Source organism: Panthera pardus, unplaced genomic scaffold, assembly GCF_024362965.1.
Source record: "Panthera pardus isolate Hobbes unplaced genomic scaffold, ASM2436296v1 HiC_scaffold_6, whole genome shotgun sequence".
Taxonomy (NCBI): domain Eukaryota; kingdom Metazoa; phylum Chordata; class Mammalia; order Carnivora; family Felidae; genus Panthera; species Panthera pardus.
The window spans coordinates 86255493-86278164 of record NW_026526991.1 but is presented as its reverse complement, the minus strand read 5'-3'; the positions used below and the strand labels follow the sequence as shown (position 1 = coordinate 86278164).

The following is a 22672-nucleotide window of genomic DNA, read 5'->3' as shown; positions in this document are numbered from 1 at the left end:
TTTGTGCTCCCCAGGGGACATTTAGCATGTCTGCAGACATTTGGGTTTGACACAACTAGGGGGAGGGATGGGTTACCAGCATCTCATAGGCAAATGCTAGGGATGCTGTTAACCATCATACAATGCACAGCAGTCCAGAATCATCTATGCAGGAAATCACTATACCTTCCTCTCAATTTTGTTGTAAACTTAAAGTTGCTCGAAAAAAATTATGTCTTTAAAAATAAAAGGGTAATCATATTCTTAAGATGACAGTAACAAAATCATGTCATATATTGTAACAAAGAGCATGCTGTTTGGAGGGACAAATGTAGAAAATGGAGTGAGATGATCAAATTTTGGAAATTTTATGAGGGGGGAAGAATTATTTGAAATACTGACTGAAATCTTTCAGAAGTCACTAAAGAAAAAATCCCAGAAACAGAAGCACACTAAGATAATTTTATTTGTTCAAGGGCTCATATTGCAAGCACTAAACCAAGCATGGGCTTTGATTCTGTGAGCCCAGATTCACATATTTAGCAGGATAAAAGCAAACTGTGATCCATGTATATGGATGAAAAACTAAAGGCTCACGGTTAATCACATTGTAATTTTAAATTTCTATAGCTTAGAGGCCAGAAGTCACAGGTCTTTTAGGTCTTTCTGGATGTCCCACAAAGTATCGGCACTTTTCTTGAGCTGAGCAACCTCATCATCCTTCAGCTTCTGGTTGATAACACTGGTTAATCCCTTAGCGTTCAGGATGCATGGAAGGCTCAGGAAGACTTCATTCTCAATCCCATACATTCCCTGCCAGAACAATAGAAATACAGACTAAGAAATGAAACCACAGATAAGAATGATCACAGATCCTATGTTTAAACAGAAAGAAATGTAGGAATTAATAAGATAAACACAAATTCATCCATTAATTTTCAACACTTACAGGCCTATATTTTCTAAATACTTACATTTTGAATTTGATTTTATACAAAGAATATACAAAATAAAGGATAAAACTAGAAATTTCTAAGAAAGTAGTAAGTACTTTATTAAATTTATTGACACATCCCTCTCTGCTTAGATATACTTTAATAAAATTTCATATATGTCTTCACATTAAATTGTACTGTAATGTGTTTCTTAATGGGCTGCTTTTCATGAAATCCTAAATTTTTAAAAATTATTTAGTTCAGGAATTTCAGATGATAGCTGATCAAGAATAAGTAATTGGAAGCCACTCAGAGGCAAGATTTCTGCAACATCCAAGAGTTGCTGAAAAAATAGAACAATTTCCAAAACACTTTATCAGTTTCTATAAAGCAATTAATTTATTCACAGGGTTAATTTAACCATATAACTAACTGGATTATTTAATTATATCAAACAAGTTACTTTTATATATATTTTTAAACTTTTTAAAAAAAGTTTATTTATTTAATCTCTACACCCAACGTGGGGTTCGAACTCACAATCCCAAGATCAAGAGTCACATGCTCTCCCAACTGAGCCAGCCAGGTGCTCCTATTTTTTAAACTTTTAATTCCAAAATTTTTGTATATACAGGGTACTTGGGTGGCTCAGTCAGTTAAGCATCTGATTCTTGATTTTGGCTCGAGGTCATGATCTCACAGTTTGTGAGATTGAAACTTGTGTTGGGCTCTGTGCTGGTGGCATGGAGCCTGCTTGGGGTTCTGTCTCCTCTTTCTGCCCCTCCTCCACTCACACTCTCTCTCTCTCTCTCTCAAAATAAATAAATAAACATTTAAAAAATAAATAAAAACACATTTTTGAACATACATCAAAATAGAGATAAACAAATTCCAAACATGCACTCCAAGTCTGAATGGAGTTATCAAATTTTTGCCATACTTACTTTAAAGTTTTGCTATAGTATTTAAAAAAACCACAAACACCTGATACCACATTTAACCACCAAATACGTCTATATCTTTCTCTTTTGCATATTTCTTTTAATCTACTGCATTTTCCTCTTATGTTTTCACCCCTGCCACTAACTTGTGGAAAATGAATCAGTTAAGTCACACAATGTTTTAATACAATCTTAATTTTATTGAAAAATAATCATTTTCTACTGAAGTATATCATAGCTTTTAAACTGAACTAAATTTGCTAAGGTATCAAATACTGCAAAGGCAATCTATAGATTAATATGTCAACTTGAGCTATTATACATTTTGAGAATGTGTCAAAAAAGATTCACAGTTAATATTTAATAACAAGGGGAAAAAAGAGAAATTTCCATAAAACTTTTGAGATTCAGAAAAAATCAGACTGAGACTATCTTGTCCTTCTTTAAATAAATCTATTCATAAAATATAATACTAAAAATTATATTATATTTATTACAGTTTCTCTTACCTTCACCATTGTTGACACTGGATGAATCCTGGATAGATTTTTCAACATGGATTCAATGAGATCAGCCACACTTAATCCAATAGCCCAGTTGGTATATCCTTTTAGCTTGATGACTTCATAGGCACTAAGGAAAGAAAGAATCATAAAGAGATCATTGAAATCAGACTTAATAATTACTGAAACTGGACTCTGGATTTGGCTTCTGCTCTTTCTCTTATTAACTGTGCAATCTTCAGTAAACCTTTCTTATCTCAGTGTCCTCTACTATAAAATGAAGATAACAATGGTATCTATTTCACAAGTTTGTTAAATGACTTAACATACATGTAAAAATGTTTAAAGTTATAAACACTACCTAGAAGGCTCTTATATGAATGTTTCGATAAATTTAAACAGCTTATTGTATGCATGAATATTTACAAAGTCACAGTGGTAAAAATATTTTTTCCAACAAGTTTTCATATTCATAAACATAAATATTCCCAAAGTTATTAAGGAAATCAGGAAACAATGAAAATAAAAGGACCCTTACATTCAAAGGACAAAATATACCTTGATTTTGAGGTCCCACTTACTGTCACCTAGAATACTATGACTAAGCTAACAGCACAGTGAAGACAATACCTTGCTTGGCAATTTTCTGAGCTTAAAATTTACACCTTGAAACCCACAACGGCTCTGGTCATGGTGTAGCAGGAGTAACCAAGATTAGAATTTAGGAAACTGGCATTTAATGCAATCACTGGCTAGGAGACCTTGTGCAAGTTATATTGCCAGGGTGAGTCCCAGTTTTCTCATTTGTAAAATAAAGGGATTACGTTAACTGAAATGCTAAGTTTTAAATAATCTTTTCACAGTTTTAAATAATCTTTTCCTCCAAAAAAAAAATCATTACATTTAAACTAAGCAAAACAATTCCATGTTTGAGAAAGTCTTGTAGCAATTCTCTGCAAATAATAACAGCCAACATTTATTAAATGCTCACCAGTGTTATGTATGTGCTTGTGACTCAATTTTTATAATAATTCTATTAGCATATGACTTTACAGGGGACAAAACTGAGATTTAACTTCAAAGTTAAATGGCTTCTGCAAGACTGTAGTTAGTGCCAGTGTTGTGATTTGAATCCAAGCCCATAATCCTTTACTCTATTCCAGAATGACACCTTATTTTATAAGCATGAAGGTCACAGAAGGGAAGATGGTTAGTTAAAAAAAAAAAAGAGAGAGAGAGAGAGATAAAAGAGGGAGACCTCTTTAGTTAAGTGTGGAAAGGTAAATACAGCACAGCTTTCATACTTTTAGCAATCAATCAGAAAGCATTCATTTTAGGCAATGACGAGACAGTGTCCAGGTTCTAGGTTAAGTCAACGTTATTTATCGATAAGAGACAATTGGGAAGCCTTTCTCCCTTCTCACTTGTTAATTCCACATTTTGCTCCTGTTCCCTATATAACAGAATTTCTCCAGAAAAATATTTGCTTTCCCTAGGGGGACTTATATGGCAGCTTAATTTTATCTGAATAAAGATGAAACTAACCATTTTAAATCAACCACCATTCTACTTACCTTTCAACCACCATCTTGTGCACTTCCTTCCAATTTTCACTGTCATTGTCTGTTCCCATTTCCGGGTTCAGTTCCTGCAGAGAAACGCCTGCCACATTCACTCCACTCCAAACAGCCACTGGAGAAAAAGGATAAACATTTCATAGATTTCTGACACTATTTTAAAACCTCTTTTCTTCTCTTAGCTCAGATTTCACCTCAGAGGCAAGTTAGTGAATTCCCCCTGGAACTGCTCCCAAGACAACTGGCCAGTAAACTTTCCCCCAAAGGCAGACATGTGCTTTCAAACAGCCACACATTTGACATTTTAACTTTCAACCATTTTGGTGCAACACAGAATTATTGTGTCATTACTTACAGAGAATGTGAAACTCCTTGCCTCCCTCTAGGTTTGTGAAATCACAATGGGTTTCAGTTCAGGACTACCCTAAACTTTAGATTTGAGAAATTGTTAACTTCCTACTTATTTTTCTTACATAATAAACCTCTTTCTTCTGGAGCAAAGTTTAAAAAAAATCCTATGATAAGGTCCAAATATACTCTATCTCTTCATGTCCCAACTTTAGCCCATCCCTTGAACGAAACTCCATGTAACCACAGTGAATTTTTCTGGTCCTAACTGGATCAAATAGTTCCAGGAATGCCTCCAGAGGCATAGCAAAGGTCTATCAGTGACTGACTACATCTTTTGGAGGGCTTGATGCGTAAGAACACCCTTACCTGTGCCAGCCTTACCTTTACCCAGCCAAAAGTATATATTATATTAAAGATGTAGATGTACAAAAATGAATGAGGACATGTTCTGTGCTGTCAACAAGCTCAGAATTTACTGGGAGAAGCAGGTAAAGGAAAGTAAAGCAATGGGATGAGCTATCATGGAAGTATGGAGAAAGGATAATAAAACATAAGTGTCTGCTTTAATTTAAGGGTAAAGGGTGTCAGAAAGGGCTGCAAAGGGACGCCTGGGTGGCTGTTGGTTGAGCATCCGACTCTGGCTCATCTCATGGTTCATGAGTTCGAGCCCCACATCTGGCTCTCTGCTGTCAGTGTAGAGCCCACTTCGGATGTCTGTCCCCCTCTCTCTCTGCCCCTCCCCTGCTCAAAAATAAACATAAAAAAAGGGGGCTGCAAAAAAAATAAGCATTTGAAGAGGAGCTTGAGAAATAAGTATGGTTCCTCAGAGACCTTTGGAGGAGAGCACTGTAAACTCAGGAAATATGAGCAAAAGCATGGGTGAAGTCTAGTATGGCTAAAACTAGCTATGAAGGGCAAAGCTACCCATGCCCAAACAAGACTCCCTTTTAAGTCCACCACTTCTGCGAACCCAGGCTAATTCTTGGGAAAATTAAGGTACTCTCATGGCTTTTGATGAAACTATGAAATCTACATAATCAACGTCAGGGTTGTACACAATACAGGTCAAATGTGGAAATAGAAAAAAAAAAGCGTTTTGGAAAAAATGACAGTGATGAGTGAATAGAAGACTGGATAGGAGTCAGAAGACATGATTCTACTTTTGGATATGCCACTAACTGCTGAAGGATCTTTAATAAGCCACTACTCCTGCTTTGCCTTATCTTCTTCATTATGATGCAAGCCTTAAACTGTAGGACACATACTATCACTTCTAGATGTGTGGTTCTAATAACCACACAGTATAATAACTAGCATTGATTGAATTTTCACTGTACACTAGAGAGTTTTTTATATAGGCTGTAAATTCAAGCAAATCCTTGGATATAAGGAACTCTCGAATGAAGTGGTACAAGATACCTGAATAATAATTAGCATGATTATATAAAAAAGCACGAATACAACAGTCACAAGTCCAAATTCTTACACCAAAGCAAATGCTTAACTAAAATCACATTATACTCTCACTAAATTCGAAAGAAAATTTATACCTTAACCTTTTAGGGAGAAAATAGTTCCTTGCATGTAGGACAGATATGAATGTAGTAAAATAAAGACGATCATCAGTATTAAAGTATTGTGGACAATTACAGTTTTACACCATTAGCCTACACAATGTATTTTGGTTTAATAAATAGGCTTAAAAGTTATAAGATAAAATTAGAATTGTTCATAAGTGTTTTTACATCAAATTGTTTGGAAGAGAAATATCAACTCATTTAAAAATGTTTTAAGTTTATTTTTAAATTTTATTTTACTATTTTTTTAAATTTTTAATTAAAAATTTTTTTAAGTTTATTTATTTTGAGAGAGACAGAAAGTGAGCAGGGGAGGAGGGGCAGAGAGGCAGAGAGAGAGAGAGAGAGAGAGAGAGAGAGAGAGAATACCAAGCAGGCTCTGCACTGTCAGCACAGAGTCTGATGTGGGGCTCAAACTCACGGACCGTGAGATCATGGCCTGAGTTGAACCAAGAGTCGGACACTTAACCAACTGAGCCACCCAGGCACCCCTATTTTTTAATTTTAGATATATGTGTGTATACATACATACGTATATATGTGTATATATACCATATACATACGTATATGTGTATATACATATGTATATGGTATATATACACACATGTATATGCCATATACATATATACATAGATACGTGTGTGTGTGTGTATATATATATATATATATATATATATATATATATATATATGGTAGGCACCACACCCAGAGTGGAGCTCAATGCAGGGCTTGAACTCAGGTCTCATGACCCTGAGATCAAGAGTTGGATGCTCTTCCAACTGAACCAGCCCTATTTATTTAATATTTCTGTATCCCGTGGAACAGAATTATTAACTTAAATGAAAGTTGAAATATTAACTTAAAGAAACGTTTTTTTTAACTGTTTCAAAACAAAGCATTATAAAAGAAATGGAGTGCAATATAACTTTAATGTTGGTCTTTTTATAATGATTAATTTATGTCCAACAATTCTTTTTAAATTCCTAAAAACATATTTGAGATATTTACCAAATGATCTCTTACTACTTAAATGAGTTATTAATGACTTATTAAAAATCAGATTTCATTTTTTTTCTTCATTTCTTTTTTTTCAAGTAGGCTCCATGCCTACTGTGGAGCTTGAAATCACGACCTCAGGGTCAAGATCAAGAGTTGGATGCTCTACCGACAAAGTCAACCAGGTGCCCCCAAATCAGGTTTAATTCAAAGCAAGATTTATTTTACACTATAGAATAGTACACTGGTTATGTAAAAGCTTTTGTTACCCATTTATTCCCCCTTCAATAAAAATAATGGATATAATACCTCTGTCCGTTGAAAGGACCTAGAAGCAGAGACATACCAGGATCATGAGCAAACCTAGGAGATCTTGGTTTCTAAACACCATTCCTCTTCGAAGGAAACACGGCACGTGCAGGGAACAGGGAGGTATAGCACCAATAAGTATAACACCGACATGATGCACTTTACTGTCCCAGACACAAAGAAGTGCTCAAAAAATGCTGGGATATGTCAAAAAGACACAGGAGCCAGTTTGAAGAGCCTGTTACTTGCCTAATCTGGGACAATTTCTGCATTACGATGACAGCAAGAGAACATTTGTGGAATAAAATAAAAATGTGAGTTCACATTTATATAAGTAAATGAATACATAACTGGGGAAGATAAAGCTCTCTTTTACAGTAGAACATAATAAATAGAGAAGGAATGATTGAATATTGTGTCTGACAATTATAGTAACAATTTATTTAATAAAGAATTATCAATGAATATTAAACTTAGCAGGCAAAAAACTGATGAGGAATGTATACATATTTACCTAGTCACTATCAAAATATTCTCCCACAAATTACTTATTTGTAACACGAAGTATGTGAAAATTCAGAATGGCAAGAATAATACCATAAGTACACATAAGAATATTATGGATTTTTTCTTTACCACTTGAGTCGCCATGTTCTCCCAAAATCCATCCATGGCAGCTGCTGGGATGAATGCCAAGTTTTTCAGCCATAAGATAACGAAATCTAGCAGAATCCAGATTACACCCACTTCCAATCACACGGTGTTTGGGCAGTCCACTTAGTTTCCAGGTAACGTATGTAAGAATATCCACTGAAAGGTTTAAAAAAATACGTGACTAAATCAAAACTGATTTCAACTGCTACATCAATTATGGGGAGGAACTTCCTCCTCCCCAACTTTTCCAGCCTTCAACTGAGATGTGGCCAGAAAGATGTGAATACTGACTTTATAGAGTTGGGGGATAATGGAGGTAAGAGAGAACCAGATCGTCCCATAAATTTCTTCCGATTGTAATGTTCCATGACAGTAATAAATGTCATCGTAACCCAAAAACCATGGGTTACTAAATTACTAAGACACACTACTACACATTTTCCTGGGCACAAAATACTAATCAGTAAGCAATTGTGATAATACAAGGGATTTACATTTTGTAGTATTTAATGAAAGGATGTCTAGGATAGAACTTCTATCCTGATGTGGCACAGCCCTGACACTTCGTAGAGTAAAACTTGCTGGTCTAGACAGGATCACAGCACTTACAGGCTAAGCTGTCAAAAGGATAAAATGTGCACACAAGGAAGGCAAGAGGTCAATCTTGCAATCTCCACCTCCACACATATATAGACCTTGGTTATGATATTTTAAGGTCATTTTGGATGGGATATTATAAACTCTTCCTTGGCAACTTTGATTGGGTGGGAGTAACTCTCTGGAGAGTTAAGACTTTGAAGCTATACCTGGAAAGTTGTATAACCAGTTAATAATGTCTGCGTTAGGCACAGGATACAGCAACTTCCTGAGTGCCAGCTATCTGCTACTCCTGTTCCAAGCCTATGTGCCACTATGTACTTGCAACAAGTTTCATACATAAGAGTGAACTATTTAGTAACACCCATCCAGGATTGCCGATAATAATACTAATAGAATCTCTATCCTTGCTGATTCCCAACTCTCAATATTCCCTAAGCCATAAGGATTCCCCTGATTCTTATTCACAATCTTTTTCAACGTGAAGTGTCAGAAACCATTGGTTTTATCATTTTATCAATGTATCTACTATGCTCACCAATAAACAGTATGTTTGGTGGCAAATTACAGACACAAGTGTGAAACAGAGAGTGGCTTCTGACTATTGAGATGAAATAATGCAATTCTTTCTAACCAGAAGTTTTAGTTCTCTCTAACCAGAAGTTTTAATGTTTATTTTGCAAATGTTGATTTAATGAAAAAAGCAAGTAACATTTGGCATTAGCATGTATTTGTCCATTAAGATAGTCTATTTCTATCTTTAAAATTAGACTGACTAATGGCTTTTAAGCTACTCTCAAATTCATTGCCACTAGAACACACTTTTTGGCCAGCAGAAGGTCAAATATGCTAAAATGTTTCTTACAAATAGAAGCCACCTTTCAATGTTTCATTACAAATCCCAGGATAATCTTCCTAGAAAATTTAAAAAGCTTCTAGACTCTGCAACAAACTCTGATGAAAGAAACAGATGCAACTGTTTTATACAGAACTCTTCTCACAGTTTTAAACATTTGGCCTCGGACTCTGCCATTTGTTTTGAAAACACTAGTCTTTTGTGGTCAATAAAAGAAGACACAAGTATTACTTCAAGAATTGATTCTGCTAGTCAAATACTAGAACATATTTTTTTAAGCCAAAAAACAAAATAAAACAAAACCCCAAGACATTTAACTTAACAGGAATGAACCTGAAGACATCACTGTAATAAAATACCTGGATTGGAGACCACAATTATGATACAATCAGGACTGTACTTGACTATCTGAGGAATAATGAATTTGAAGACGTTAACATTCCTCTGCACCAGGTTGAGCCGGCTCTCCCCCTCCTGCTGGCGGACTCCTGCGGTTACCACCACAATCTTAGAATTGGCAGTCACAGAGTAATCTTGAAGAAGAGGGGGAAAAAGAGAAGGTACTTTAAATACAACTCTGCATCAAAATACATCATATATGAGATACTCTAGAAACTGAACATACAGAAGCTTCTAGAACTTATATAAGAATTACGTATGCAAGAATTCAACATTATAAGGATTTGAAGTCCGATGCTCAAGAGAAATGACTTCTTCCTCTTTGAGCTATGTAGAAGCAATCCAACTGGCTCGGAGAACGGACCGGGGAAATAAAGAAGGCCTTAAATTATGTTTCTGGCTAACAAATTCAAAATGCTGTTGACTTTAGAGAATATTAGATTGCTAGTAATTTGATAAAACAGAACAGTGAGTCCAAAGTTCAACAGGCAGCCCTCCAACAAAAAAAGGGACTTAAGGACACTTCTAGGTTTGTAATGTTAATCCAATCTATGAAGGGGAAGGAAGGCAGAGAAACTAATTTGTCGTTGGCTGGAAACTAATTTCTAATACGCAATATTTTGAGGAAGCCTATTCCCTTTTAGCAGCTGTGTTTCTCTGGAGAATATTTTCTTCCTCAAGGAAGTGTGCCACACTTCCCAAAATGTAGACATTTTGACCTGATTGTGATCATTAGATTCAATAGCTATGGTTGAGTCACATCATAAACTGTATTGCTATGTGACTTTTGATGATTATTAATATTTTTATCAGTTTCCTCTTATAACAAGAAGATAATAAGATCTATCTCTCATAGGCTGGTTGGGAAAATGAGGTAAAATGTGATATTCAAAAAATTCACAGTACCCAGATACTAGTAATTCGATGAAGAGCAGCTATTAGTAATAGAAATTATTTTGAGGCCCACATTTCTGTCTTTAGATACTGCTATGGTGGCAATATCACTGCATACATGTGTTAACCCAGAACAGGGACAGAATATGAATTTTATTTTGCTTCTTCAAAGCACTCCAATTACTCTGTGCACATATTTTTGGGGGTTTAAAACATTCTTGTTCTCAGATACACATAAACAAGCATTATGATACAATTTCCTAAAATGTTATGCATCAGATGTGTGGAAATCATGTGGGAAGAATTCATAGAGGTAATACTTGCATTTGTCCTTGAGGATGAATTGAACTGAGAAGGAAAGAAAAACCACCAACGCTAGATTCACCAGGATAGAAGAGTAATTTTATATTAGAGTAAGGGCATCTATTATTAGATCACTTTGGTCATAAAATGCAACTACCTTTATCTGCCACAATTTTAGGTGTCTGAAGAAATAAGCTCCCATGTTGCAGATCCATCATTTCTCCTTTGAGTTTATCTTCCAAAACATCCACAAGGGCAAGTTCATCAGCCAGAGACTAGAAACACAAGAACAGGCGTTATAACCCTAAGCCATTTGAGGGCACCTCAGCTGAAGCGCAACAGGGACCCTTTAAATGGCTAAGTACCAAGTGTCTAAAAACCCTGAGAATTCTACCATGGAGTTAGGTGTGCTCTTTAAACTGCATGAGAAAGTCTTGAATTATGATTATTAAGATTTAAAACATTGATTTTTTCTAAATTTTACCTTCTAGTACTCAACTAGGATTCAATTACCATGATACAAATCACTTTAAGAATATGTAGACAAAGATTCCTCATGAAACCAACAGTTAAACAGTGGTCTTAGGATATACAAGACTTCCCATTAATGAGGGGTGGTGAAGATTCACCCAGACCCAGAAACAACCCTGGGCAGTGTCCATCCCTAAAGTCACCTCCAGTTTGGAGGGTTTTTCAGAGGAAAAATTTGGTTCAAACCACCAATAATTTGAGCATAGAGTAGAATTTGAAGCCCTGGTTGGAGCCTGAACTCCCCAGGTTGTCTTGAACCGACCTGTCATGATGGGGAAAGGAAGAGGCATCCTATGGATGGGAGGGTCCAGGAGGAGCAGATTCTCCTGTGGTCAACCCAAACTTCCCCACTCTCTAAGCTCTCTTGTTTTCTATTCCAATTGTCATCCTCTGCTACTCATTCAAAATAAAAGTCTAAGTCAACAAATATACTATCTAATCTTGATCCAGTATCATAATTTTATATTCCATAAAATGTTTTATATGTAACATGTTTTATGTTTACATGTTCTCTATATCTTTACATGAAGAATGGGAGAAAACAAAGCCTTGGGTTATCCTTTTATCAATCATGTATGATATTTACTTTAATAAGAACTTGATCTCTTCTTGGAAAAGTAAGGAGGGGGGAGGTTGTCAGTCTAGATGTATCCAAACAACCTTTCAGCTTTCAAATTTGTGAAACCTTTGGAAAAAGTAGTTATCCCTCCCACCAAAATTAACTAGAGTCCTTGCCTTTACTGTCTTCAGGGCTGTTAGCAAAAGAATCAGCTTAATATGATATATCAAGACTGAAGCCCACTTAAAAATGCAGATACTGCTTCTAAGGATAGTGTCATCAGATATACAGGAGAGGGGTGTTGATAGTGAAAAGGGTAGGTAATTGGGTTCAGAAAGCACTTTGAAGGGAAAGGTAGAGTAGTCCAGGGTGGAACTCAGGGAGTCTGGAGGGCTGGCCAGCAGAGGGAGAAACCAGTAAGAAAACTTGACCTCCTTTAGTTTACCAGTCAAAGCAGGTCCTGCTCCCTGTAGGAGCCAACAAATGAGCACCGTGCAGTCTCTAGAATCCCAGTGGCTTGCTAGCCTCAAGAAATGAATTATAATAGGCTTGCTTGTGAGGGTTTCTGAGATTGAACCTCCCAATGTGTTAATTCCAAGCAACAGATTGACTTGCAAATTTATGAAGTAACCATTTTGTGAATTGGGGATTACTGAGTAACTATATTCTCATTTCCACATCTATCAAATACTGGCATTGATTGGTAGCAAGTTTTATTTAAAAATAGGTTTTGATACTTTTTAAATGGTTTTGTTCCTCTGCAGCCTCTGACAAGATCCCACAAACCCTCATTTGTGTTTTTTAAACCTTAAATTAATACATTATAAATTAATAATAGCCATAATATTCTGTCAAGGTACTAAGCACTCAGAATATCACTTTTATTTTAGTAACACCACATGTGTGCTGCTAAAGTCAGCATGGCAAAACAATTTCAGGCTTAAGTGGAAAAGGATGTCACAGGATCTCAGATCCTGTCTTTTGTTTCAGCCAGTGGGTGTAGAGAATTGGCTGAGAAGCTCATCCTCAGCTGGCAAGGAAGGAAGAGATGCAACACTTGAAAAAAATAATCGTAGCACTGAATTTAGCTGCATCTGCACAACTGAATATCCTCCGAGTGTGGGGGCAGGCAAAACAGAAGATATGTGACTAAGTACCGACACTTGTTGGACTGAAATAAATCTCCTTCTGTGTTCATACACAGGTTTCCCCCGCTATCATAAAGTAGAATGTTCCTATCAACACTTTTGTAAGCAGAAACGGCATAAAACAGAAGCGATTACCATTAACTTATATGGGAAAATTTTGAGAATTCTCAAATCCCAAAATAGCCTCTCTTAAGCTTTTATGATACCTCAGGACACATTTTGCTCAGATGCACAGAATTCAATTGAGGTAAAGCATAGATGCTCAGTTCAAAGCTGAGCAGCTTGAGGCTGAGATGCTGAGTGGGCGTGGTTCCCAGAGAAGGAGTTTGGTGGGGCCACTCACTGCTTGGGATGTGTGCTGCCTCTGTAACAAAATAAACTCTGACTGCTTTTTGCTTTTTTACCTTTTTGAGGTAAAACAGTTTCCCTCTTGGGATTTCGTTTGGTTAGCGAAAACAGCTACTAATGGAGGTCTTTCAGTAAAAGCAAAATGGCGGAACAGGAGCTTTCAAAAAGCAGGGAATAACGTGTAATATAAAGCCTATGAATTCACTTAAGCTGTTAACATATTTAAAATAGTTTGAAATAGCAAGGCTTAATTGCGAAAGCAGTAATCTTATCAAGGAACAGGTCAGGTAGAAGGCAAGAACATCACTGATGAATCTGACCCTTTGTTTAACATACAACAAAAATACCTTTTAATCTAAAGTCCTGTGTGGACCAGAGGTGGCCATATTTGCCTCTTGACCTTCTTAGCCAATAAATTACTTGCCACCAATGCCTTGGTATTTGATGGTTGCATTTTTACATTCAAGTGCTTAATCTGCATGAAATTTTGTGGGAGGAAAAGGTATAACTTTTTCCAAATAATGAACTAAATGGACAAGCACCATTTATTCAGCAATTCGTGGAATGCCACTTATATTAGTAAATACTGCTTGGGCCTTTTTCTGGGCTTTCAGTCTATGTTATTCATTGGTCTATTCTTATACAAGTACCAAATTTTAATGATGTCCTACTTTTAAGTCAAGTCCTGTTCTCTTAAAACTACTTCACAACAGGCCTGTAATTGCATTGCTCCTAGGAGACTTCTCAGGCCGTAGCTGTACCACCAGAACACAGCTAGCTGACTGTAAGTGAGGATAGATACTCCACGGCAGCTGAACACCGAGGCTAAGGGTTTATGACAACCTTGCGTGGAATGAAAGTTCTGCAAGACCCTGACAACATGATGCAGTTAATATTCACAGCCTCCCCTTGGCACCTAACATGGAGAGCCTGTGATTGGCAGTAGGGCAGGAGTTCTATTTGGCAATAGAAGCCATGGAAAAGGAAAAGCTACGATCGAAACTTGACAAAATGTAAGTGATTACTAGGAATAGCAGAAACATTTATTTTTGTGTAATACATACTTATTACTAAATGTGCCAGACATTATTCTACTAATCAGGAACACAGTAATGAACAAATTCAGCAAAGTCGCTTCTCTCATGGAATATCTCAGAAAGGGAACAGGAACTAAGCAAATAATTTGAGATGATTTCTAACAGAGGGTGAAGTTCTATAAAGACCATAAGGCAGGGATGCTTGGGTGGCTCTTTCAGCTCAGGTCATGATCTCACAGTGAGATCCAGCCTCACTCCACGATGGTGGGAAGCCTGCTCTGAATTCTCTCTGCCCCTCCCCCATTCAAGCTTGCAGGCGCTCTCATGTTTCTCTCTCTCTCTCTCAAAATAAATAAAACAAATAAAAACATTTAAAAAAGACCATAAGGAAGGGTGATGTTAAAGTTTCTGCGAAGGGGGGGCACCTGGGTGGCTCAGTCAGTTAAGTGTCCAACTTCAGCTCACGTCACGATCTCACAGCTTGTGGGTTCGAGCCCCACGCCAGGCTCTGTGCTGACAGCTCAGAGCCTAGAGCCTGCTTCGGATTCTGTGTCTCCCTTTTTCTCTGTCCATCCCCCATGCACGCTCTGTCTCTCAAAAATAAACAAATGTTAAAAAAATTTACTGTAGTTGATGAATTAGAATCATTATTTAAAAATAAATGAATAAAATAAAGTTTCTGGGAAGGAAGTTAACTTGATATTGGATAGTCAGAGACTGCCTGCCTACAAAGGCATATCAAAAAGGAAGAAGTCAACATTGATGGTCTAGGGTAGAACATTCGAGCTGACAGAAAATGGAAGGAAAAGGTTTTTTTTTTCTCTCTCTCTCTTTTTTAATGTTCATTTATTTTTGAGAGAGAGAGAGTGGGGAAAGGGCAGAGAGAGAGGGAGACACAGGATCCAAAGCAGGCTCTAGGCTCTGAGCTGCCAGCATAGATAGAGCCCATTGTGGGGCTCAAACTCACAAACTATGAGATCATGACCTATGCAGAAGTCAGACATCTAACCAACTGAGCCACCCAGGCACTCCTGGAAAAGGGTTTTAAATTTTTTTTTTTTTTTTAACGTTTATTTATTTTTGAGACAGAGAGAGACAGAGCATGAATGGGGGAGGGTCAGAGAGAGGGAGACACAGAATCCAAAACAGGCTCCAGGCCCTGAGCTGTCAGCACAGAGCCCGATGCGGGGCTCGAACTCATGGACCGCGAGATCATGACCTGAGCCGAAGTCGGCCGCTTAACCGACTGAGCCACCCAGGCGCCCCTGGAAAAGGATTTTAGAAATGAGCATGGTATTTTGGAGAAAGATGACAGATGGTAAATGATAAACTCAGAGATGGGAAAAGTGTTGCTAACACTGTGTGAATGGTACCCCCTGGAGGTGTGTGTGCTCTCCACCAAATTGCTCTGTGAAGTCTCAGATTTTGAGAACTGTATCCTGTGTCCTGTGAAACTACTGGTAAGTTCAAGTACAGGAGCTACAATTTTTATCAAAGCTTACTACATTCAATATAAAGGCAATGAAGATGGGGAAAGTGAGCAAAAGAAGCAAAAAATAACTTGAGTTTTTGGTGGTAATGGGACACTGTACTAGGGAGCCTCAGTTGCCTTCTCAGGCCTAGCAAAGGTGTGGGCCTCCTCACCTCTCTATCTCTGATGCCACAGCTTGGCTCACTTCCTGGGGAGAAAGCAATGCGTATTCTCTGTAAAGCACACCAGTCCAGTGATGGACTCAAAACCGGATCAGGAACTTACTATCTCTGTGTGATCTTAACCAAGTGGCTTACCTTTCTAGTTTGTTTCTTTCCAACTGTAATACAGAGATGGCAATGCCCCACCAGCTTTTGAGGAGTAAATGAAGTCATATATGAACCCCTGACAGAGTAGGCACCGTTCTTTTCATCTATTAAATTAGTGGCACTTGTAATCCTTACCAACTATGAATCCTAATTTTGAAGCACTTTAATCCTCACACACTAAAATAAGATTTAAACATTTTTAATTAGTAAAAATGGTCTCTGAATAAAGGCAGCCACTCCTTCGTAGCATTGAAATTAGAAGACTCCTACTGTGTTAGCAGCTGGGGCTGTTCTCCCAAGCACTAGAACTGGGCCAAAGTGTTATATAACTGCAAACAGTCACAAGCTATTGACTGAAGGGGATTTTAAGTTTGCAATGAAAACCAGAGGTACTTTTCATGGAATGACGGCTCAGATGCTGTTTCCCAAAAGGTCCAAATTTTGCGATCAGCAGGAGGAAAGAAAAATCTTTAGCTCGTATTTTACTAACACCTTTATGTTCTTAACTGCCTACATACTAGCACAGAATAAAAAGAAACTGGAGGCGCTATGGTCAAGAGTCCAGAGTCCGCGTTCAAAATACATCTCTACTGGGGCAACTTGTGTTCTCTCAGGCGGTGCACCATGTGACTCTGATCTCCGTGTCGAGGGTTCGAGCCCCACGTTGAGGGTAGAGTTTACTTAAATTAAAAAACAAAACACAAACACACCTCTACCCTTCGGCTCTGTGACAGCTGGCAGGCTGCTTGATCTCTTTATACCTCAGCCACCTCATCTGAAAACAGGATATGAACACTTCCCATTCTGAGGCTGTTGTTTAAAATGAGGGGTTTTATGAAAATACTTTTTTTAATTTTTTTAACGTTTTATTTATTTTTGAGACAGAGAGAGACAGAACATGAACGGGGGAGGGGCAGAGAGAGAGGGAGACACAGAATCGGAAGCAGGCTCCAGGCTCCGAGCCACCAGCCCAGAGCCCGACGCGGGGCTAGAACTCGTGGACCTGAGCTGAAGTCAGACGCTTAACCGACTGAGCCACCCAGGCGCCCCTATGAAAATACTTTCAATATGGTACATATTCGATAAATGTTTTAAAAGACATGTAAGCTGGAATATTTTTCATTTTAACTGGCATGAACAGTGAGCACTAAACTGTGATTGCTTCAATTCCCTGAAATTTGGGAAACAGCCATCCTAATAACAGGCACCAAGTCAATACTAGCTAGAAAAGTGTAAAAGCAGAAAACCTTCATTGGTGTGTACTACATATTTTAGTTGTTTTCTTTGATAATGTATACAATTGTTCCTTGAGAATTTAAACTTTGCAACAGAAACATACTTGGCTAGGGTTGTTCGGGCAGCCTTCAGATATAACACAAAGGGATAGTGTACTCTACTGAAGGCAAAGCAGCATTTTTTAGGGAGGGCAGGGTTCCTACATTTAAGGCAGCCTTCAGAAAGCTCAAGGAATCAATCCAGTGAGGTGAATAAGAAAAGACCGCTTTCCTCAAAAGTCCTTGGAGACTAAAAAAAGCAATGGCCTGACCTACCTGGAGTATATATACGGGAAGCCAGACGTCTATGGAGGTATATAGGGAAAAGTCTGCAGGGGTGGAAGGTGCTAACAGTATGACATCAGTGTTAAATCTCCTGATGCCGATAACCGTATTGATTATGTGAGAATTTATGTCCTATTAGGAAATGTACTCTGAAGGACTTAGAAGGTTATTTCCATAACCTCACCAAGTCCTGTGCAGATTATTTATTAATTATGTAGGGTAAAGGGACCTCTGCAATGGAGAAATCTTGTACTCATCACTTCAAACCAGGGCATCTTGGGCACTACCAGTAATAAGACTAGCTGATCATCACGTGCTGATGTGTGTGATGCCCCAAGAAGAAGATGACGTCACCTAGTGATAACCCCAAAATTTAACCTGAACCTAATTACAAGGAAACATCAGACCAACATAAATTGATGGGCATTCTACAAAACTGACCTGCACTCTACAAAATTGTCAGTGATAAGACAGACAAAGAAAGCTGAGTAACAGTTCCAAACTAAAGAAGAGTGAAGAGACATGTCAAGTATATAAAATATATGATTTGGGATTCGGGTGAAAACAGATGTAAGAAGCTATAAAACAGTTGGGAGAATTTTAACTCTAAATACTATGCAGTAGATAACAGTATTGTATCAATGTTAACATCCCTGAGTACAGTAATTCTATGGTGGTCACATAAGGAGAGCATTCTCAGTAAATGCATGTTCATGTATTTAAAGGTGAAGTGTCACAAGGTCTATAACTTACTTAAAATTGTTCAGGAAAAAAAAAATCTTTTAAAAGATACAATAAAACCATGAAGTGCCTAAAGAGACTGTATACACAAGCTGAAATTATCATGCACGGTGTTCTTGAAATGTACCTTTCCCAGAATGCTGATGGCACATGCCATACCAACTTGTCCAACACCCACTACAGTTATCTTATTGTTTGGGACGGCTGCCTCTTCTTTTGCCACTGGTGCAATCAGTTTTTCCTTAAGAGTTGCCATTGTGCCCTGCAAGAAAAGAATCAAAACGTTATACATACACCCACATGTGAAACCCAGATGGGAATAATCCATAAAATGTTACTGTTGCAATTCTGAACTATGGCATGGTTGAAAACTACCCTAATGACATTCTCCAACACAAAATCTATTTAAAGAACCATGTAGTCTGCTTAATAGAGAATTTCATTAAAACAAAAATTTCCATGAAGCCATAAGAATTTGGGTCCTTCTCTTCAGCCTGTGATTCTGTGCTAGTATTTAACAAGTTGCAACAATTTTGTCTTGTGGCTGTTCATTTATTGGCTGAAAGACATGAATATTTACATTTAGATTAGCCTACTTGTTTCCATTCCCCTCATAAAGAATTTATATGTAACTATGTAAACTGAATTAGGGTCCCATATTAACCCATATGTAAGCTTGGTCTAAAAGAATTAATGGCCAGTCATGAATATAATTCCTACTGCTAATGGTTATTATCACTCTTTGAAGACAGGGAATGGTTCTTCTACTTTAAGTCTCACTTAAAACCTGTTACAGTGTACTGGACATCCATACAGTGATAGGAAAAGGGTGATGAATGTTTACGTAAAATCTTCAGAAATATTACTCTCAATTCCGCTTAGTGCACCTTGGAAGCTAACTGGAAGGCAGGTACACGCTTAATACATTTTCCTTCCAGGGAGTCACATTAGGAGAATACCAGCCTTTGAATTATAATTTTGTTCCAGTCATTAAAAAAAAGAAAGAAAGAAAAAGAAAAGAAAATCTGTTGGAAAACTTTCCATCTGGTAACACCAAATTTATCTGTGACGTCAGATAATCAGGGGCATTTTCTGGATAACTAAAATGTCAAAAGTTACTGAAATAAACTTCAGTAATTATTTGCCAATTCTGTAGCAACTTAGGACACAAAATATTCTGCCCTGACTTCTTAAAGAGAGACAGTACAGGTCTCAACAAAGCCCTTTCTTCAGTGCAACAATCACTTATAATAGTAACCCATTATTAGTTTAGTTTTCTCTTTACTTTTTATGCTAGATTGTCAGGTCCACTGTACCTATTTAACTATTTCAAACCGTGCCCTGCTTTCCAGTCTCCTTTTTTGTTTCACATCTGCAGTGGACTAAGGAACAACACCTCATTTAGTAACTGATATGTTAAGTAATTGAGTTGGTAAGGCTCTAAGTTGGTATAAAGTACTTGAATTTGGAAGACAACTATGTGACAACTATTTTGTTCTATAGCTATTTTTCCTGCCCAAAATATTGCACCCCATCTGTAGGAACTACATTTAGTGATTATTTTGCAGAGTACATCTGCAGTTTTCTCACCGGTGCTAAAGAAAAAATAGTCAACCTAGTGCAATTGTCTCCACAAATGGATGGTCTTACAAAGAAATCCACACACGTCCTGCATTTTGAGCAGAATCTGATGAATACCACATCTTTTATTGTTGAACACAGACACAAAATACTCATGTTTTCTCCATTACATCTAGCTGGTTTAAGATCCTTATATATAGAATCCAGTAAGGGTGGAAAGGAAAAAACCAGAAACGGTTGCTATATACAGATTAGTTGTTCAGACAAACCTTCTAAATTAATTTTGTAAACTTCAGAAACTACAGTTTAGAGACTGAAGCCAGTACATATTTTCTTTCAGATCTTGCTGGAGAAAAGTGCTTTAAAATTTTTTCCTTAATAGGAGCTATAAGAAATTAGAAGAAAATGTTCTCTATTATATATGCAGGTCTGTGCCAAGATCAGAGTGTTGGCTGCAAGGAAAAAGAATGATAAACAGGGTTGGGGTGCCTGGGTGGCTCAGTCGGTTAAGCCTGGGACTTCAGCTCACGCCATGATCTCGTGGGCTTGTGGGTTCAGCCCCACGTGGGGCTCTGGAGCCTGGAGCCTGCTTCAGATTCTGTCTCTCTCTCTCTCTGCTCCTCCCCTGCTCATGCTCTCTCTCTCTCAAAAATAAATAAACATTAAAAATTTTTAAATAACAATAAAAAACAGAATGGTAAAGGGTAACAGTCGCTGACTCTTCGTCCTTTCCATCCTAACCTCAGGTCCAGCGCCTCTGCTGGTGGACATCCTTCCCACCCCCACCTCCTCCCGGCGCATATAAATCATTAGAAATGAGCCAATGAACCACAGCTTTAGGTTCAGGTAAAAAGGTCCTTTTTGGAGGCCACCCCTCCATTTTAGCCGGTTAAAAAGCCATGTTTTGCCATATAATTCCTCCACTAGACAAGTCCCAGCCCGCCCGCTCGCCCCCGCCAGCTCTCCCGGGGCCCTAATTGCAGCTTGCGTAGCTCGCCGCCCACAGGCCACCTCTTCCTCCCCGCGCGGGCCCCCGGAGAGCAGCAGGTCACAAGGGAAGGCGGCAAACACAGATCTCCCAGGAGGTCTCTAGGGAAAATTCCAGCCCTTCCTTACTCTCAACACCCAAAGCTGGCCAAGTAAACAAAGCACCCGAAGCATGAAGAAAGGAAGCCAGAAGAGAACAGGACCGCATGTCCAAGAAGGCCTGGATCTGTGGCCGGGTGAAAACTGGAGCGCAGGGCCAATCCTTCACCCCCGTCCCCGCAAAAGCAGGGGCATTTGTCCATTACCGTGCTGGTGGATTCCAGTACCCAGACTGGAGATCAGCCAGCCCTCACTGTTGTCGGGTTCCCTCTCCCGCCCCTAGTTCCTCAAGCACGTGTCCGGGCTCCGGCCAGCAGCAGGCACTGGGGGTGATGCGGCCGCCATAAACCGGTCAAGGGCAAGCTGCAAATGCAACAAGTCTCTGCCCTGATACAGCGCAGGCTGGAGGCGAGCTCTGCGGCGGTGAGGACAAGGCCTGGGCTCTGGCAGTCCCTTCGCTCTGCCTTCCCGTTCCCCAGCGAAGGGCACGGCCTGCCGCCCCGCGCCCTGGGGTTGAGCAAGGCCCAGGCCGGATGCTCAGGGCGAAAGGCCCCAGAAAGCGGCAGTCCTTCTTGGTCCTTCTCCCTAGTGTCGCTACGCAAGGACTCCCCTGCACGCCCCACCCTGTGTCCCTGAGCGAGGACTCGGGGTCCTGGGCTGAAACCTACCAGAGAGAAACGGCTGTAAGGGTCGCGCGAAGAAGACACCGTCAGCGGCAAGCGTCTCCTCCGGCCCAGGATCTGCAAGGAGAGAGGAGGAGGCGGGGCCCACACGCCCCACAGCCTCTTAGCTTCCTCTATTGTGATTGGAAACCCGATCGCCGCCTACCCCTCCCCTCGGCTCGCTCAATCCCCTTCAAGGACAAGGGCTCCAGTGTGCTCACGCTCTCTCCCTCCCCACGTGAGGAGGTCACCTTCCGATGGCAAGGGCGGCCTCTGCTCTTTGCAGCCTCACAGTTTACGGACTTTTCAACACAGAAGCCCCGTTATTCCTACAACTTGCCCATCTTTGGCTGCTCTGGACTCTCATGCTCTCGTTTGAATGCATTTAGTGCAAATAGAAATAAACTTTAGAGGACCGCCGTTCTTGGCCAAGATGTTGGTGGCACTTTCCCCTGGAATAGTATTGGTGCTTCCGAATGTTTTTTTAAAAATAAAACTGAAAAAAAGAAAAGAGAGAGAGAAAGAAAGCCTGCATTTTCAATTTTCAGCTTTGTTGGTGATGAAGTTCATTCGCTACAACAATGACTACCTCCCATCCCCAAGCCCCCAGTCTTAATTCAGGAAATATCCTTCCATTTCCTACTAGTTGGCTGACAAGATCTGTAAGGCCTGGTGCCTGCCTTCTGAAGTTCCTCTGGAAATGTACATCCTCTCAAGGGCAGCTTTGCCCTCAAGGAAAGATAATGGGG

General features: G+C 38.9%; 1 protein-coding gene across 1 annotated transcript; it reads right to left on the bottom strand.

Annotated features, from left to right (window-relative positions):
* Positions 1 to 427: 427 nt before the first annotated feature.
* LDHB (lactate dehydrogenase B) lies at positions 428 to 22037 on the bottom strand. The gene is made up of 8 exons (XM_019452186.2): positions 21930 to 22037; positions 18722 to 18856; positions 11029 to 11146; positions 9635 to 9808; positions 7805 to 7978; positions 3933 to 4050; positions 2365 to 2488; positions 428 to 792 (listed from the first exon to the last, which is right to left on the bottom strand). The coding sequence occupies exons 2-8, from the start codon at positions 18848 to 18850 to the stop codon at positions 625 to 627; spliced, it is 1005 nt and encodes a 334-aa protein (XP_019307731.1). The 5' UTR covers positions 18851 to 18856; positions 21930 to 22037; the 3' UTR covers positions 428 to 624.
* Between the last annotated feature and the right edge of the window lie 635 nt (positions 22038 to 22672).

Bases quoted from the DNA above. Each gene is read 5' to 3' on its own strand.
- LDHB (XM_019452186.2), bottom strand. From the start codon at position 18,850: ATGGCAACTCTTAAGGAAAAACTGATTGCACCAGTGGCAAAAGAAGAG. The intron at 7,979-9,634 runs GTATTTTATTAC...TAAACCTTTCAG, and splicing joins AATTGTGGTCTCCAATCCAG to TGGATATTCTTACATACGTT. The intron at 793-2,364 runs GTAAGAGAAACT...TTGTTCTGGCAG, and splicing joins CAGTGTCAACAATGGTGAAG to GGAATGTATGGGATTGAGAA.